The sequence below is a fragment of the Myotis myotis genome, unplaced genomic scaffold (assembly GCF_014108235.1).
Source record: "Myotis myotis isolate mMyoMyo1 unplaced genomic scaffold, mMyoMyo1.p scaffold_m19_p_8, whole genome shotgun sequence".
NCBI classification, from domain to species: domain Eukaryota; kingdom Metazoa; phylum Chordata; class Mammalia; order Chiroptera; family Vespertilionidae; genus Myotis; species Myotis myotis.
This window is the reverse complement of record NW_023416390.1, coordinates 21,446,746-21,462,435: the sequence shown is the minus strand read 5'-3', so window position 1 is coordinate 21,462,435 and position 15,690 is coordinate 21,446,746. Positions and strand designations below refer to the sequence as shown.

The 15,690-nt window shown below is 52.7% G+C and overlaps 1 protein-coding gene across 20 annotated transcripts in view; it reads left to right on the top strand.

The window, feature by feature from the left end:
- TNS1 (tensin 1) overlaps nt 1-15,579 on the top strand; it is a 222,503-nt gene extending 206,924 nt beyond the window's left edge. For all 20 annotated transcript variants that reach the window (XM_036319688.1, XM_036319699.1, XM_036319697.1 and 17 more), the window contains 9 exons: nt 1,967-2,053; nt 2,817-2,948; nt 3,307-3,399; nt 4,269-4,346; nt 6,075-6,146; nt 6,367-6,535; nt 7,234-7,302; nt 7,745-7,777; nt 11,026-15,579. In XM_036319688.1, the coding sequence (XP_036175581.1) occupies nt 1,967-2,053; nt 2,817-2,948; nt 3,307-3,399; nt 4,269-4,346; nt 6,075-6,146; nt 6,367-6,535; nt 7,234-7,302; nt 7,745-7,777; nt 11,026-11,170 (878 nt within the window). In that variant the 3' untranslated portion in view covers nt 11,171-15,579. The remainder of the gene's footprint in view (nt 1-1,966; nt 2,054-2,816; nt 2,949-3,306; nt 3,400-4,268; nt 4,347-6,074; nt 6,147-6,366; nt 6,536-7,233; nt 7,303-7,744; nt 7,778-11,025) is intronic.
- The last annotated feature ends 111 nt before the right edge of the window (nt 15,580-15,690 follow it).

Below are 15,690 nucleotides of genomic sequence, written 5' to 3'. Positions count from 1 at the left end.
AGGCACATGGGGCTGCAGCCGCCTCTGACAGCTCATTAGACAGGCCCAGCACCAGCGGCTGGGGCTTCAGAGCAGAGAAAGGCAGCTTGCAACAGTTGCACGGCCCAGCTGGCTAGCCTAGAGGCCTCCTCCAGGGCACAGCTCAGGAGAGGGAGCTGATCTAGCCCCTCACTGTCCTCCAGAGACAGGTCCCAGGAGCCTACCAGAGTGTAAGTGACAGGTTGAAATTGACTAAGCACTGGACACATAACCCACCCCTGTCCCTGGTCTGGATGCTCTGAGCTTTACCGCATCACTAACACAGCCTCCCTCTGCTCTGCCTCTCTCTCAAGAAAGGAGAGGAAACATGTACAATTGGAATATTCCTTTCCCCTCCTCACCCATCCCCCTTTTGGTTTCCTTTTGTTCCCAAAGATAAAGGAAGAGGTTGGGGAGCGCGGGGCACACAAGCTAATACCTAGCAGAAAACTATGGTGTAGCCGGCACTGAACTGGCTGCTGGGTCTTCTCACCCGGGAAGGTCTAACAGGAGAAGGTCTATTACCATGGAAAGGCTCACATATGGGGTTGGGAAGCTCACTCACCTTCTCTGAAACTCACTTTCCTCATTTTAGAGTTAGGAGGTTGGACTAGGTGCTCTCAGAGGGCCTTCTAGAACCTATTGTTCTGTGAAATCATCCCGGGTCTGCAGAGGGTCTGGGAGTGGGAGCATCTGCCAGAGAAGTGGGGTATGTAACACACGAGATGGCTTCCAAATTCTAGGCCAGCCCCTCCCCTGTTTGTTCTAGAGCAGGAGTGATGCCTTTGCCCTCTATGATACAGAACTCAGGCTTTCCACATGGGAATGAGGAGGAGGTTGGGGAGAAGTGGAACGAAATGGTCTTTCTGACCAGTTCTCAAGGTTGTTACGATAAAGTTGGGACGTTGAGCCTGTGGAGAAAGGGACTAGAGCTGGATGTCTTATACTGTGGGGAAGAAGCTGCAAGAAGGGTCTAGTCTGAATCTTCTAGAGAAAGGAGATGGGGTGGAGTAGGGCTTCATTGGCTCAGGGAGAATGCTTTACCAGCCCTTCAGCAGGAGGGCAGCTCTGTGGCACGTGGTAGTTGGCGGTAGACGGACAGCAGGAGGGCAGCTCTGTGGCACACGGTGGTTGGCGGTAGGTAGACAACAGGAGAGCAGCTCTGTGGCACACGGTGGTTGGCGGTAGGTGGACAGCAGGAGGTCAGCTCTGTGGCACACGGTGGTTGGCGGTAGACGGACAGCAGGAGAACAGCTCTGTGGCACACGGTGGTTGGCGGTAGGTAGACAGCAGGAGAACAGCTCTGTGGCACACGGTGGTTGGCGGTAGGTAGACAACAGGAGGGCAGCTCTGTGGCACACGGTGGTTGGCGGTAGGTAGACAACAGGAGGGCAGCTCTGTGGCACACGGTGGTTGGTGGTGGACGGAGAGGATGCCAAAGCTGCTCAGGGCCCTTGAGCAATACTCTGCTGATGTTTGAGGTGACTGACTTTCTTAGGGCAGCATAACGAAGTGCCACAGACTTTATGCTGAAGACACAGAATTTTTTCTTTCACAGTAGTGGAGGCCAAAAGTCCAAAATCAAGGTGTTGGCAGGGTTGGCTCCTTCTGGAGGCTCTGAGGGAGGAGTGTCTGCTCCAGGCCTTTCTCCTGGCTTCTCGTTGCCGGCAGTGCTTGGTGTCCCTCGGCTGTAGATGCATCTCTCCAATCTGCCCCCATGTTCACATGGTGCTCTCCTCTTGTGTCTCCGTCTCTTTTCTTCTTATGAGGACACCAGTCATATTGGATTGGGGACCCTTCTAATCCTGTACGACCTCATTTTAATTTGATTACATATGCAAAGACCTTATTTCCAAATAAGGTCACGTTCACAGGTATCGTGGTTAGGACCCGCACACATCTTTGGGGGGGCACAATTTAACCCATATCCCTTTTCTTTTTCCTTTAGACAACAGCCCAGAGACCAGGGCTAAAGTAAAATTTGTCCAGGACACTTCCAAGTATTGGTACAAACCTGAGATCTCCAGAGAACAGGGTGAGTGCTGGGGGTTCTGGGGTCCATCCAAGGTCATAGCTGGCTGCTGCTCCCCGGGATTCCCCTGGGCAAGAAATTTAAGTAGACTCCTTCCTCTTTGCAGTAGGTGGTAGTCATAGAGAGGGGGCTGGGATCAAGGTCAGACAGGAAGAGCAGTCGCTGTGGTAAAGTATGGGGGAGCAGAGCAGTGATTGTAAGCACCTCTTTGAAGGATCCTTAAAATGAGCAAAGTCTTGGTTTCTGGGCAAAGTAAAAGGCTGGCCAAGATAGTAGGAAATGTTAGCTCTCCATCTGCATGATATGGGAGATTTTTGTATATTTTACAGAAAAATAAAGTTGGGACTATAGGGGTGGAGATGAGGCCCACCTCAGGCCCCAAGGGAAAGTCTGTGTGGACATAGGACATGGTGTTGGTGACGCGGCCCCCGGGTCAAATCCGGACTGCTGTCTGCTTGGTAACTATAGTATTATTGAACACAACCACATCCATTCATTTATATCCTGTCTGTGGCTGCTTTTGTGTGGCAGTGGCAGAGTCGAGCAGTTGCAGTAGAGACTGCATGGCCTGCAAAGCCTGAAATATTTACAGAAAAAGTTTGCCAACTCCAGTATAGAAAGATCCTTAAGAGTGTTTGAATTCTCACTTTAAAGAATCTCCTCTCACTTAAGAGAGAATGAGGTTCCAGAGGCCTGATGAGACTTAAGGAAAGCCAGTGCCATCAATTTCTTATTTCCTCTTCTCTCCTATCCCTTCCCGACCCAGCCATCGCTCTGCTGAAGGACCAGGAGCCCGGGGCCTTCATCATCCGTGACAGCCACTCTTTCCGAGGAGCCTATGGGCTGGCCATGAAGGTGTCTTCTCCCCCACCGACCATCATGCAGCAGAATAAGAAAGGTAACACTGTCTTCTCTAACTGGGCCTCAGGAATAGGTGATCCATATGGTCTCTTCAAAGCCAGAGGGACCTGGGGGCTGGGCAGGCTTCTAATTCTCATGGGAGCTGGTCCCTGCTAAACCCTCTTCAGCAGAGTGAGTCTTGGGCTTGGTGATTGGGGTCAGAGAACAGGGAAGCCAGATTTTTGGGTCTCTGTGGTTGCGTTTCTTTGAGGTGGAGGAAAGGAGAGGCAGTCCCTCCATTCCAGGGTTCTCTCGTCAAAGCCCTGCACAGTGGAGAAGTCAGAAATCGGTGGTGGGAGGTGGTGGGAGGGCACCATGAGAAGTGACTGGTCCTCATTTCTTCCTTTTCATCCCAGGGGACATGACCCATGAGCTGGTGAGACATTTCCTGATAGAGACCGGCCCCCGAGGAGTCAAGCTTAAGGGCTGCCCCAACGAGCCAAACTTTGGTGAGATTTCCCCCACTTCTGTCTCCCCAGTTGGCTTGCAGAGAGCCTCAGGCCTGCCCCAGCCCCCCGCCCCCCACCTTGGTTCTGTCTGCCCCCCTTGTCCTAGACACAGCAGAGAAATGGACAGTGGTTTCCCTTCCTCTGTCCTCCAGTCCCTTCACTCTGCCAGATTCCTCTTGATAGATGTTCTACCCCACCGAGACTTGTTATCATGGTAATTTGAATAATAGCTATAACAACAGTTTCCTTTATTGACCACCTACTATGTGAAAGTCACTGTCTAGGTCCCTTCTGTTACTTCTAGTCTCGTGACAATCCTGCATGGTAGGTGCCATTGTCCCATCTATAATAATAAAAGTGTAATATGCAAATTAGACCGGACATCCTTTCGGACGACCTTTCAGATGAAGCTGGGGCTGTGAGGGCCACGGCTGCGAGGGCTGAGCCCCTTGCATGAAATTTATGCATCAGGCCTCTAGTTTTACATATGAGGACATGGAAGTTCATAGAAGTTAGGCTTATGCATGAACACAGCTAGTAAGTGACTGAGCTGGGATTTGATCCCACGATTCTCTGAGTCCTCTGCTGCACTGTCCTGAGAGGGGCCCCGGCAGATGGAGGGGCTTGGGAGAGTTGTTGGGAGTAACTTTCTCTAAAGGAAAGCTGTTAAGTAACCTATGACTGCTAGGGTGAGCCGTTGGAATGTTCTCCCTTGGGTCTCGCTAACTAAGAGGGAGTGGATTTTCAGTTTCGTTGGTGGGATGTGGGAGGGTAATGAAGAAGCTGATCATGGCGGCGTGGTGGGCTCCCTCGGTGCTCCGGCCCACTTCCAGCAAAGCTGCTCTGACATGCCATCTCCCTCCCCGCAGGATCTCTCTCTGCCCTGGTCTACCAGCACTCCATCATCCCGCTGGCCCTGCCCTGTAAGCTGGTCATTCCAAACCGAGGTAGGAACCTGACACTCCTCCGTCTCCCAGCCCACCCTTGAACTGGCCTCCTTCGTTTCTCGCCCCTGCCAGAACGCCAGAGCTTGGGCCAGGCTTAGAGGACATGGGTCATTTTGCCATCTGGGGAAACTTGAAACCACCTCTTTTTTTCTATTTAAAAAAAAAGGAAACATTTATTAAAAAGCTTAACTTCAGGAATGTACATAATTGACTTGCCAGATTGTTCTAAAAAATTCTCTAGAGGCTTAAAGAAATTCAAATGAATTATCAGAATAAGCCTCATCCCAGGAGGCAGTCGTGGGGAGGACCTTGTCCAGAGGGTGAGATGCGCGTCGGCGGGGAGGGGGGAGGCAGATTTAGGTCATGGGGCACCCGGGGTGGGAGGTTGGCCTGAACGGACAGGAGACAGCACTCTGGAGGGACCTTTGGAGGAGAGGTGGCTGGGCTCTGCATGGGAAGGAAAGGGGACGGTCAGATATCCCTAGAGTTTTCTAGTCTGTGTGGCTGACAGGATGTCCCCTGACTGAGGCACACTGAGCTGATAGGAAAGAGCGAGCCCACTTTTGATTGTGGGACGTCTGATTGGAACCCGATAGCCTCAGGACACAGAGGATGAGACTCTGAGTGAGACCCGGGGCCAGCAAAGGAGATTTCAGCTTCTCTCAGAGGGGTGTCCCACCCGTGGAGGATGGCAGGTGGACCCCAAGCTCTTCAAATTGAAGCTTCTATTATAGCACAGGCTTCTATTCCCAGCGCCCACAGGAGGGGAATGTGCTTGGCCCTGAACTTGAGGGCTGCAAACTGGGAGCCGAGGTGCCTTCTCCCTCTGTCCAATGATAGGACATTCAGAAGTGCCCCTGGGACTTGCTCCTCTCCTGAGGAGCTCCTGAGGTTTTGCCCACACAGAAAACCTCCAATATTGTCTGATAGTCTCTATGTATCCAATTCGATTCATTGAATTATTAATGATAATTGACCAGCATTATTAGCTTAAAAGTTCAAATGCAACTTAAATAGCATTATTAACCATGACAGTTAGACACTAATTAAATGATATTTCTACAGAATTTACCAAAGTAATTCAGTGATGATCAAACTAATACTGACATTGTATAAACTAGCAGTTCTCCAAGCCTGATCCCCTGGCCAGCAGCCTCAGCACCCCCGGGACCTTGTTTAAAATGCAACTATTCTCAAGTCCCTCCTAATCAGGTTCTCTGGTTTTAACAAGTCTGCACAGCAAAGTCTGAAAAACACTGGCGTAAATGGTACTTGATGCTTTTTAATATTAAAATTATAATTGTGCTATTTAAGTGTTTAATGAGTGAGGGCATTTATCGATCTACACAGACATCAATACAAAAGAACAACACCACCAACTGCCACTTGAAGTCATGCTTTATGCCTAGCACTGGGCTAACACTGTACATGGAGCATTTAAAAAACCCACTGAAGCACTTCTATCACCATCATTTCCACTTTATAGATACTTAGCAGGTCCTGGGCTGAGAGCCTCAACCCAGCTCTGTTGGAATCTAGAGCTCTCAACCGGCGAGCAGTTATTGACCATTCCAACTGGACACGCACGTACCTGCTGCCAGTGTCTGATATGAAAAGCAGTATCCATTGCGCAAAGCATTTGTAGAGCTCACCGTAGGCCCATCCAGACTGGGGAGCCTTTCCAGGTCTAGAATTTTAATTACTGGCTGAATGAAATCTTTGTCTCAGATCCCACAGATGACTCGAAAGATAGCTCGGGCCCTGCCAACTCAACCACCGACCTGCTAAAGCAAGGAGCAGGTGAGTGGCCAGACCCTGCCCAGGCCTTTCCTCCTTTCTGCCCTGTCCCCTCCTGCAGGTGCAGGCTAGACATCACTCCCAGACCCAAATGTCTCTGGGTGGGCACAGCACATTTCTGGGCTCAGGTGCTTTGGCTTGAGATTGGCCTGAAGAGAGGACCTGGGGGTCATCCCCACCCACTCCAGCCCCCATGACGTCTCCTTGGGTGGGTTTCTTCCAGCCTGCAACGTGCTCTTCGTCAACTCCGTGGACATGGAGTCGCTCACTGGGCCACAGGCCATCTCCAAAGCCACTTCCGAGACACTGGCTGCTGACCCCACGCCAGCTGCCACCATCGTTCACTTCAAAGTGTCTGCCCAGGGAATTACACTGACTGACAACCAGAGAAAGTAAGACTCTTCTGCCCACTTCTGTGTTAGGCTCTCCTCCTGTGACCCATCTATCCTTCCATTTACCCACCTACTTACCAATTGACTCATGCCTTATACCCATCTATCTCCCATCCATCCTCTGTCTATCCGGCCACCCGTCCATCCATCCATCCATCCATCCATCCATCCATCCATCCATCCATCCCCTTGCTTACCCACTCACCAGTTGATCCATCCATCTCTGCATCCATTCATTCCCCATCTATACTCCTCCATTTATTCCTTCACTCATTTATGCCTCCATCTATCTTCCTATCTATCCACCCATTTTCCATCTTTCTACAAATATGCCTGCATTGGGTATACAGCTGCAAATGCAACTGACAAAAATACCTGCTTTCTAGAACAGAGCACTTCCTCTCATGCTTTCTCTAACATGTCCCCCCACCCCATCCTTCTCCTCCAAGGTACCCCCATTTCTCATCCCTCAGTGCCAGTTTCTTTCTCCTTTTCCTAACCTGTAGCATTTGAGAGATGTTTCTCTGACATATCTGTCTGTCTCCATGCATTGCTTATGTCCCCAGTGTGAGCGGCCCAGGTTATCTTGGTCATACGGGAGAGGCTGTGTTGACCTACAGCAGCCACAGATGATGGGAAGGTGGCCTGACCTGTCACTTCAACACTCACTCTTTGTCTATCTGATGTCTGTACCACAGGCTCTTCTTCAGACGACACTACCCTCTCAACACCGTCACCTTCTGTGATCTGGATCCACAGGAGAGAAAGTGAGTCTCATGTAGACACCTTCTCCCCCAGCCAGCTCTAGAACACTGAAGTCTCTGTGTGAGCACATGTGTGTGCAGGTGAACATATGTGTGCGTGTGTGCATTTTTGGTTCAGCTTGAAGATCGGCCTGTGTCTGTGAGAGTGAAAGTAATTGTGCTGGGCATCTTTTTGAGTTTTTCCCATGACAAATTTGGAGACCCTGGAAGGTCTCCAAATACCTACTTCTGCCCCCTCTGTCTTGTCCCTGACCCTGAATCTGCTTCTCCTCTCCACACCGGGGAGAGAACCCTTGAGAGACAGGCCACAGTTCTCTTTATCTGAATGACCCCCAACCCATAGCAGGGCTCCTCTGCCTTCCCCCAGAAGGTCTGGGCATGCATGGGGTTGAGCTCCGGGGAGAAGGTGTAGTGGATTACGGCTGTACCATCTTTCTCTCCACAGGTGGATGAAGACGGAGGGAGGTGCCCCTGCTAAGTAAGTGTGACTTCTCCCCCATCCTGGCTGGCTGGTCTCTTTGGGGGTGGAGAGAGCAGGGGCAGGTTGAGAATCCAGGACTAGTTGGAGGCAAAGGGCAGCGAGGGTCACTCAGCTTTGGACCAGGCAGCCAGGTCTTTTGCCTTCTGCCTCGAGTCTTGTCACCTTCCCTCTCCCAGGACTAGGCCAGTAGGGATCTGAGGAATTGGACAGGAAGCCGAGAGTTTAATGAGGCGATGACAGTAGGGCAGGGTTGTTTAAATGATCGTTTCTTCCCCAATCCTGGCCTCCTTAATTCCCATTCCACTCTTTGGGTGGACTTCTGTTTGGCTGGGCTAGACTTCATCAGAACATGGGAGCCCAGAAGGTCTGAATTCTGGGATGACCCTGGAACTTTTTGGTTGATGCCTCCATCCATTCAGCATTTCCTAAGTGCCTCAGAGGAACTTGGCCCTGGGAGGATTCAGACTGACCAGAAGGCTAACTCTGACTCCAGGAGGCCCGCCATTGGCACAGTGGTTAGGACCCATGTACAAATGTTAACATGCTGTAGTGGTTTTCAAACTGTGTTCCATGGAACCCTACAATCCTCAGGTTGTAACTGAGCTCTTAAGAGGGGAGGAAAAACCTTGTTATAATGTGCAGTCATATATCAGTATGAGTCAGTGTTTTCTCTATATCACAAAACCCAGGCAAAGTGTGGGAATAACCTGGCTACTGAAGCTGACACAGATTGCCATTGTGGTCTGTAATTCCACACTTTACTCTGCTGGGCTCATGCAAACATGAGCTCATGTTTCTACTGATTGAGTTTGTAATGGTGTGCTGTTGGATTGATACATTTATAGCCATAAACACTGCTGTCACTTTTCTATATTGGGACTTCATATAAGATTGTTTTAGAAAAAGAAAAGTTTCTCTGTTAAAAAATTAAAACCACTGCTGTATGCAACATGCCAACAGGGTGCAGCTCATCGTGTCTGTGGATGTCACCGAGGAGAGTGCATGGGATAGATTCTAGGCAGGGGGAGATTCAGGGTGGTTTGGGGGAAGAACTTACATTAAAAAAAAAATGGTCTTAAAAGACAGGCACAATTGGAATAGGTAGTAATGGGTGTAGGGGTGGGACAGAGACCATTTTGAGGGGACAGGGAGGCATGGCCACCAGAGTGCAAGCTTCCTGAGGGCAGGGTTGTCTGTCGCATGGGAAGGGCTGGTGAATATTTGTCTAATGAAGAAATGAGAGGACGGATGAGGCAGCAGGAGGAGAGTGAGGAGGAGTCGCAGTGAGGCCACCTCGGTCAAGAAAGAATGGAACTGACCTGCAGTTAGCATGATCAGCAGCGGGGCTGTGTGGGATGAAGGGGACCTAAGTGTGCCCCAGGTCACAGAAAGAATTAGCAGCCCGGTGGAAGGAGGACCCAGGGGTCCAGCCATCTCAAAGCTTGCCCCACACTTGCCTCAGCCTTCTCCTGGGCTCACAGGGGTCATTCAGGTCTCCATGTCCCTGCCACCAAACAGGAAGCCAGAGCTTTGTATTTGAGGAAGCTCCTGCTCACTGACCACTGGGCTCTGTGTGGGGAGACGGGTCAGGGACAGGAGTGGGCAGGTCCCAGGCCTGTAACTCATTCTCCTCATTCAGAAACTGGTTTTGCACTGAGCTTTCTGCTGGCCTGGCTTTGCTGGCCGGCCACTGGCTCAGGGAGCCGACTGGGGATGGGACTAGGGCAGTGGTCGGCAAACTGCGGCTCGCGAGCCACATGCGGCTCTTTGGCCCCTTGAATGTGGCTCTTCCACAAAATACCACATGCAGGCGCACATGTACAGTGTGATTGAAACTTTGTGGCCCATGTGTAGAAGTTGGTATTTTGTGGAAGAGCCACACTCAAGGGGCCAAAAAGCCGCATGTGGCTCGTGAGCCGCAGTTTGCCGACCACTGGACTAGGGTGAGGCACACGGATGCCTGAGGCCCTGAAGTAAGGAAGGTCTTACTCTCAGGTCCTAAGTGCTCCTCCATGCCCTTGGGGTTGAGGTTTCTTGTCTGGACCCACTTCCCTAAGCAGAGAAAGGAATTGGCTATTGTTGAGCTGGCCCTGGGAGCTGTGGAGCTGACGTAAACATCAAGGGAGGGAGGCAGGTGGTGTTTAGGCTATGAGGTTGGCAGACTCTCCACCATGGCAGAACCTGGCCGCCAGAGTTGGTGTGCCTTCATGCCCACAGCTCAGAGCCTCTCCCCCTGGTGCCCTGAGTGCCCTCCACTGCACCAAGGAGCCCAGCAAGCCTGGAAAGGGGATTCAGGGGTTGGTCGTGGCCCCAGGCTTTTCCACTACTTAGACCATTGCCCCAGACCTCTGGCTCAGTGATTCCCAGGCCCTGAAACAGCTGTAGGAAGCCCAGGGTGTGTACACACATGCATGTGCACGGCTGCAAGCCCGACCTAACTTTTCTAATTTTGGCTGTTGTGGTCCAGTCCCAGGGAGAGGGGTTTCCATCGGAATCCCCAGCTGTCCTGATTGCCCCATCTCACTCTAATTAGCAACACGCTGGCTAGGAGGGGACCTGAGCTCACATTCTGTTCTCTGCTCTCATATTTTTAACTCTGTTTTGCAGAGAGAATGCCAGCTCACTCCAGTCTTGGTGCAGGGAGTGGGGGTTGGGGGAACAGGTGTGGGGTCTCTCTCCCCCTCCTCCCATTCTCCTGAGCCCAAGAGAAATGTGTGTGTGGTGGTGGGGGGAGGGTCGTGACCCTTTTCCTTTTGTCTCCCTGACTGTCCCCAGGTGTCTGAGGAGACCCAGCCCTTTGAGGGGCAGGCGGCATTTTATTCATTTGCATTTGTGTGGTGTGTAAGAACAGTTGGGTAGGGGCGGGGCTGAGATGGACTGAGAGAAGCTCAGCTAGGAATGTCCCCATTTTATTTTTGGTCTCGTTTCCACCTCTCTGTCGAGTCTTGTCACTTGCCTGCAGCTCCTCCTCCCTCCTCCTCCTCCACCCCACCGCAAAAGGGGAATTTCTGTGCCTCCCCTGAAACCAGTGCCACTGTCATTTCTTGTCACTTGACTGTCTTGTCAGTGGAAGAGAGAGAGGGTTCTCTTTTGGTCTCCCCCACCCCAATCCCTGTGCTCAGGAGATGTGGACAGATGCGGGGAGAGGTCAGCCTGAAGATAAGCTTTCTCACTTGGGCACCTCTCCAAGGCCTGGCCCCTCCTGCCCTCCCCACACACTTGTCACCCCTCTCCTGCCCCTGCAGGCTCTTCGGCTTTGTGGCCCGGAAGCAGGGCAGCACCACGGACAACGCCTGCCACCTCTTCGCTGAGCTTGATCCCAACCAGCCTGCCTCCGCCATTGTCAACTTCGTCTCCAAGGTCATGCTGAGTGCCGGCCAGAAGAGATGAACTCTCCCCATGCCCCGGGCCAGGGCAGTGGGGATGGGGCATGTGGGGAGGGGACCCATGAATCCTGACCATCTCTGAATCCAGAAGGAGGACTTTGGGCCAATTTTGGAGAAAGAGAGAAGAAAGTGTGACATGGGGAGAGGGAAGTGAATTGCGGAGGGGCGGGGGAGAGAGGGAGAGAAAGAAAGAAAAGGATGGAGGAGGATAACTCGGATTCCCTTGGGTAGATGGCTACTGCGCAACCCCCAAAGTCTCCAAAACAAAGCAGGTCCACCTAACTCCCTCTCACCCTCACAGGAGGCAAAGCTGGCCTCCTTGGGGACTCATATTTTGGGGGGAAATGGGAAAGTGTCTCCATAGCCCAACTGCTTTGCAAGGAGAAGTCAAGTCAAGAGAATCTTTTTCTGGCCCCCACTAGGGTACATTGTCAAACCAAAAGGAGCCAGCATGGGACATCACGTGGAAGAACTTTTGCTTTGAAAGTATCTCAGACCCGAGATACCTAAGGCCTCTCTGCTCTGCCTCTGATGTACAGTTTGTGTGGGAATGTATGTGGGGTTGTGTATATATCTGCTCCCACATCCTCACACTCAGATTTATATTCGACTCTCGGCTAGAATTGTAAACAGGTGTACTTGTCCATGTTCCACATTTGCACACATGTGCATACTGTCCAGAGGTCAGAGTTGGGGCGACCCAGCATCAGGGAGGGGATGCCAGCCTTCTTCCCCAGGAGCACCCAGAAATATGGGTAACAGGGTCTGACTTGGTCCCCCCCGCACCTGCGCTCTAGTGGCCCAGCGTGCCGCCGGCGCCTTCTCCTTGGCAAAGACCCCGGCAGGAGTGGTGGGACCATTGGTTGGAGGAGATGGAGACGTGCATTTCCATAGCCTCGGGGAAGAGACCCATCAGCCACAGTGGCTTTGACCTCCAGGCATCTTCCCAGAGTTGTGTGGCAAGGTGGGCAGGCCACTCCCCCCAGCTCTCAGCCCTCAGCCCATTCTTGGCTGCCAAGACCACACCAGCCTTATCTCAGACCGGCTTATCTGCATGATGTCTTCTTGGGTGCTGGGGATTGAGCCTTCTGATCTGCCCAGCTCTGTTCTGTCCTGCAGGTCCCCCTGTTGGGCTCATCCTGGGGAACCTGCTTGCAAGAGCCCTGCTCAGCAAGGCCCAGGGGATGCCTGGGGTCCTGTCCTCCCCTCTGCCGGGGTTTGGGGCCTGACTTCTGCTGGGCTGTCCAGGTGACTCAGCAGTGCTCTGGGCTGCTGCCTATATACCACATGGCCTATGTACAATACCAAAGCCTTGCTGTTCCCACTTCTGCCTTGGTTTCCCCAGCAGAAACAAGCTGCCGGGAGCAGAGGGCCTAGAATCTGCCTGGGCAATTGGGAACCCCCTGACCTCCACCCAAGTACTCTCAGCTGGAATGGAAAAGTCACCAGGACTCCATTCTCGAGGGGCTTCTTAAGCCTCTGGGGGTCCCTTGGAGAGAGGCATTGTACTGATATATAAATATATATAATATATATGTGAGACATACTGACAGAATCTGTAAGCTAATAAAATATAAGAAAAGGTTAAAAAAAGAATAGGTAAATTGACAAGAGGTATTTATTGTTTTCCCATATTGCTTTATTGCCTCCCTGGGCAAAAACCAATTCCCATCCCTCTTTCTATATATAAGAGAAGCCTGAAATGTAGGGGCCTTTATCCTTGGAGCAATCAGGGGTCTCCTTGCCCTGGCCTTGGCCTTCCCTAGACTTCGTCGGGGGCTCAGCAGGGAGGGGTGCACGTGTTCCATCTCCTTTGGCCCCCTCTTTTCTGGCAAGCCTAGGCCTTGGCCATCAGGCCCCGAGAGGAGCCCCCTCACCAGGGCTGGAGCGGGTGTGTGAGCCAGCGGGGGACATGGGTGAGTGTGGTGGGCATGGGGAGTGTGTGCGTCTTTTGTATTTTTTCTCCTCCAAGAAGCTGTATCTGTGTGGACATACTGTTTCAGGGAGTTAGAAAGGAGAGTGTCTAATGAAGACGGGGAGCAGTCCCCCGCTTCCCAAAGATTGAAACCTTGTGCTTGGTGACTAAGGTTCTTCCAAAGTGCTCTTCCTTCTGAGGCATTCAAGCCAGATCCTGGGGTTCCTTCTCCCCCTTCCCCACCTCCCCCTCTCTCTTCCAGAGGAGAGATTCCACCCCTTCCTTTGTCAATATCTAACCTCCCACTGGACAGCCCGGGACTCTCCTCCTGGTCTGGACGTCCTCTCCACCTTGAGGCCAGCGGAGGGTTAGACCATCAGGCAGATCCGGGCCCAGGGTCAGCCTTCTCACATGCTTGCCCACCGCCCACCGCAGCCCACCTCCCGGGCCTGAGCTGAGGGTGACCCCACAAGCAGGACCTAGGGGTGCTGGGGAGCTGATTTTCTCCCTCTCTGGGTCACTCTGGAGGGAGCTGGTTTCCTAGAGTTTGGCTTTTCCAGAGGAATGGGGAAGGCACCTCAGACTCCACGAGGTCCCCCCTTTGGGTCAGACACTGGCTGGGAAGACACTGTAGTCCTCCCATCTCACAGGTTGGGCCCGTGCACCCATGCGCACAAGTGCACACACACACACACACACACACACACACACACACACCCCGCAGCACTGCAGTATATTCTTGCCAAAGATGTCCTTTAAAAGAAAGCACTTTTAATAATTATTGTTATTATCGTGTAAATGTTTATCCTTTTCTCTCCTCCCCCTCCCTCGACATATTTGCTGTTGTTTAGTGTTGAACCCGTTTGTCAGCCAGGAGAGTGCTGTCTGGTCTTGAAAGTAGGCTGGGGCGTGGGGTGGGGCGGGTCCGGGAGAGGCATGGTCAGCGTGTGACTCAGCCACACAGCCCCAGGCGGGCTCAGCCGGGCCCCAGGCCCCCCCTGCTTCTGGCTGTTGTCCAGCCAGGCCTCTGAGGGAGGCAGGGAGGCAGGCCCAGTGCCTCCACGTGGCTCTTCCCAGGTGGAAGGAGAGGGGAGGACCGGGAATGGGAACAATGGAGAGCAGACCTCAGAGGGGAAATAGAGAGGAAGTGAGCTGTTTGATCAGCCTCCAAGGTGACTGGCATCCCCTCCCCTGAGGTCATGTGTTCTGGCTCCCTTGTCTAGCCAGTGTTTATCCTGGGTTTGGGAAAGGCCTTGACCTGGTCCTCATGGCAGCCTTTCCTGCAGCCGCTCCGAGCTCGTGGACGGCCAGGATCACTCCTGCACTGGGAGTCCCTGGGTGTGTCAGAAGCTGGCAGGACAGGGTGATGGGCTTGGTGGCTGTGCCACCAGAAGAGGAGGAAGCTGGCTGAATGAGTGTGGCCCTTCCATGAAGGGGCTCCCAGGAGGGAGATGAGTGGGGCGTTCTCCCTCAGATGGGCATGAGCAGAGATGGGCAGACTCCTCACAGGTGGGACAACACCTATGCTCTGAAGTGCACTGCCACCCTGCCCCGGGGTCTCCTCCCTTTGTTCCCAGCTTCAGAAGCTGGGGAGATCAAGGGGGCCAATGCCCAAGTCCAAGGGCAGCCTCTGCCCCTGCGTCTCCCCACACTCGGGGTCCTTGGAGAGGTCAGAGGCCGGGCCCTGGAGCCACTCTTCACTCAGGGCCAGGCCCCGGAATCTCGAGACCAGAGTCCCCTGGCAGTGGTAACACAGGATGTGTGTGCGCGTGCGTGCAAGTGCGGGTGTATGTGTGTGCATAGTTTGCGCATCTCTCTAGGGATCTTCAGGGTTGGGTTGGAGGAGGTGGGCAATAGGAGGATGTCAAGTTCAGTATCATCGGGCGGAAGGAATCAGGAGGCGAGGCCTGTAGGGCCCTGACGGGTGGAATCTCAGTGTTGGTGATGGGGTGGGCTCTGCGGCCCTCAGATGACCCAAATGTTGGAGGACCTGTGCTTATTTCCCACGCCTGGCTCTTCCCAGCGGTGAGGCGGTTGTAGAGGGATGTCCCAAATTGGGTTTCTAATCAGTGTTAAGCAGTTGAGACTCTCCTGTGTCCGTGTTGGGTTTGTGTGTGTGTGTGCGGAGCACATCAGTGTCTGCATGCGTCTCCCTGTTTCTCCCCTCCCTCTGATGTGTCATTCAAAACAAATGTAAGGAGTTCCTCACCCCCACCCCCTACCCCACCTCCCCTGCCTTCCAGGCCTTCCCTCTGCAGGAAAACCAGAATAACCCGCCCTCCTCCCGTGCCCTGACTGTGTATTTATATAGATGGAAATATACTTTCTATTTTGTATCATTGTGCCTATAGCCTCGGCTGCCTTGTATAAACCCTGATATGCTACTTACCCTGGACATGAATGTGTTGTACACCGAGGCTGCCTGCTCCTGTCGGCGGCTTTGTTTCCTTGCGATCCATTGTATGGCTTTATAAATGATAAAGTGAAAGAAAACCTGGGCTGTTGTCTAGCTGTGTTGTTTGGAAAGGGGTCTGCCAGGTCTCTGGTGGGCAAAACACGGCTTCCCCCACGCTCTGGCTGTGGCTCCAGGGCTGCCTCCCCCGGACCAC